General features: G+C 40.7%; 1 protein-coding gene across 5 annotated transcripts in view; it reads left to right on the top strand.

The window, feature by feature from the left end:
- The window catches only part of EBF3 (EBF transcription factor 3), a 129,855-nt gene that overhangs the window by 113,308 nt on the left and 14,047 nt on the right, over nucleotides 1-2,500 (top strand). For all 5 annotated transcript variants that reach the window (XM_058841807.1, XM_058841806.1, XM_058841810.1 and 2 more), the window contains exon 12: nucleotides 592-680. In XM_058841807.1, the coding sequence (XP_058697790.1) occupies nucleotides 592-680 (89 nt within the window). The remainder of the gene's footprint in view (nucleotides 1-591; nucleotides 681-2,500) is intronic.

Raw genomic sequence — 2,500 nt, 5'->3', positions numbered from 1 at the left:
CTATTTGTGGCCTGCAATTTCATGAGGCTAGTGGATTGCAGCTGTAGAATGATAGTGCTCTACATCAGTTTGTAGTCAGCCATTCACAGATTATTAAAGCTTTGCAAGATTAAGTGCTCCTCCTGCCTGGTTTGTGCTCAGGCAATATGCTAGACAAAAAAGGACCACAGGGATAAATCTGAAGCTAGCAATAGCTGGACATATGTCATAATTGCCAGTTTCCCATAAATCCACAGCCAGTATAGAAAGCAGCCCGTGATGCAGACATCATATCATGACTGTAGTGATTGCTATATATGGCCTCAAGACCTGTAACTTTGTTACTGCGCTATCATTTTTTGCAATATATTGGATAACCCTTTGACTATTTTCCAGCCTAATTATAAGTAGAAGTAATCATTGCTTTGTGAAGGGGGGAAAAAAAAAAATAAAATTCTCTTCCTCAGGACAGGTTGTAAAATGAGGTTTGTGGCCAGGATAAGGTCTGGGAGGAAAATTGCACACGGGGTGTAGATCTGTGCTCAGGAGCAGTTGTTGGGATGTGTGTCTTTATTAAAACTGCTTAAATCGCCTCATCTGTTTGTGTTCCAGCCCTTAACGAACCCACCATAGATTACGGCTTCCAGAGGTTGCAGAAAGTTATTCCTCGACATCCAGGTGATCCCGAAAGGTTACCAAAGGTTAGTGAAGAGTCAGAAAGCATCTGTTTATTTTTTCTAATTAAATACGTGTTGCTAAGCGATGCCTTAGGCTACTTATCACCTGTAAAATAATGCCGCGCACGAACTCCGGCTGAGCAACTTCTTGGGTAGGTACATCAAGCTGCGAAAAAGCAACCTGTACTCTTAAATGTGACCCCTTTTCCACATTAATTCTTTGCCATTAACTTAATCGACAGTTTTTAAGATGGTACCTGATACTTGCAGGAGAGTATTTTAAAGAAGGAGAATGGATTTTCTGATACAAATATTTTGGATTCTACAAGAGGGACATAAACTTCCTGCGTAATGAAATAGTTCAATTAAACATTTTCCACTCCAGTAGCTTGTAGTGATTTCAATCTAAGCAGCCCCACTCTGATCTGTGATTATTTGACTCTTGTTTTCCTTTCATTTTCTAAAGCTCGATTCAGTTTAATCTTTTGTTTACAAAGCTTTTGTTATAAGTCCCTGACTTAGCAGGCTAACAAATGAAGTCCACATATTAATATCTAGAGGGACTTTTCATTTAAATTCAACAAAGACAAAAGCTGCCTGTGTTGTTTATGCACATGACACGTATCACAGAAATTTCATTTTGATGTAAAACATTAAAGATAAGTCATGCTTATAATTTTCCCTTTTTCTTTGATATAATATTGTCTTTTTTCCTTCAGCACAATCTCTGATTTTCAAGGCAAACTTGAAAACACAAATGAAAAATGAAGTCGTAACATTATGACTGATTATTTTGTATTCTGTTCCTGTGTGCATCAAGTCTTGACCACCTCTGAGTTTTATTAACACAATAAAACCTTTTAGACATTACCTTTTAATGCTCAGCATGAACATAAGCAATATCATTAGGTCTCTCTTTTAATTTGTGAGCATGCCAACAACTCATATCAGATATTCACTGTCACAAGAATTGCAGGCAGAAAGGAAGATTTTTAAAGTGTGTTTCACTGAGGGGGTTTTTGCTCCTGAGGGTTGAGCTCCAGCAAGAACAAGTTTGCTCCTCCAGAAGAGCTGGAGCCACCCATATCCTCACCCACAGGGCTCTTGTTGCCAGCATTGCAGTCTTTGGGTTGATACAGGTATTAATTGTATCACTTCGCATACATAAATAGATGAGATATACATATTTATATATATTTATATGTATATCTGAGTTTTGTTATCACCCTTGGTCTATAAGTCCATGTAAAGGTGCAGCCATTTCCATCAGCAGCCTTCTGAAAAAAAATTAATGGAAGATTCGTGGTGGTCTTCCTTAATTAGTGCTGTTTTGGAATTTAGGGGGACATTTGAGACAGCACCTTGGAGAGACCCTCAGTCCTGCAAAGGCTAAGCTACCTGTGATTTTTAACACCTGTAAGGGCAGTGGTTAGGAATCAGCAGCTCCACACCTGTCCAGAAGGTTAAACTTGCCTTTGGAGAGCTGGAGCCTGGGACTTTGGAGTTTTTTGGTAGGTGAGGAATTTAAAAAAGTCTCTTTTACACAGGTGGGATGGGAGCCTACAGGAAAAGCAGAGAGGGACTTTTTACAAGGGCCTGGAGTGCCAGAACAGGAGGAATGGGTTCAAACTGACTGAGAGTAGGTTTAGAGTAGTTATTAGGAAGAAATTCCTCCCTGGCAGGGTGGGCAGGCCCTGGCACAGGTGCCCAGAGCAGCTGGGGCTGCCCCTGGATCCCTGGAAACACTCAAGGCCAGGCTGGACATTGGGGCTGGAGCAGCTGGGACAGTGGGAGGTGCCCATGGCACAGATGTAACAAGATGATCTTTAAGATCTCCTCCAACC

This window comes from Poecile atricapillus, chromosome 6, assembly GCF_030490865.1.
Source record: "Poecile atricapillus isolate bPoeAtr1 chromosome 6, bPoeAtr1.hap1, whole genome shotgun sequence".
Classification (NCBI taxonomy): Eukaryota; Metazoa; Chordata; class Aves; order Passeriformes; family Paridae; genus Poecile; species Poecile atricapillus.
This window is presented reverse-complemented; position numbering and strand designations above follow the sequence as displayed.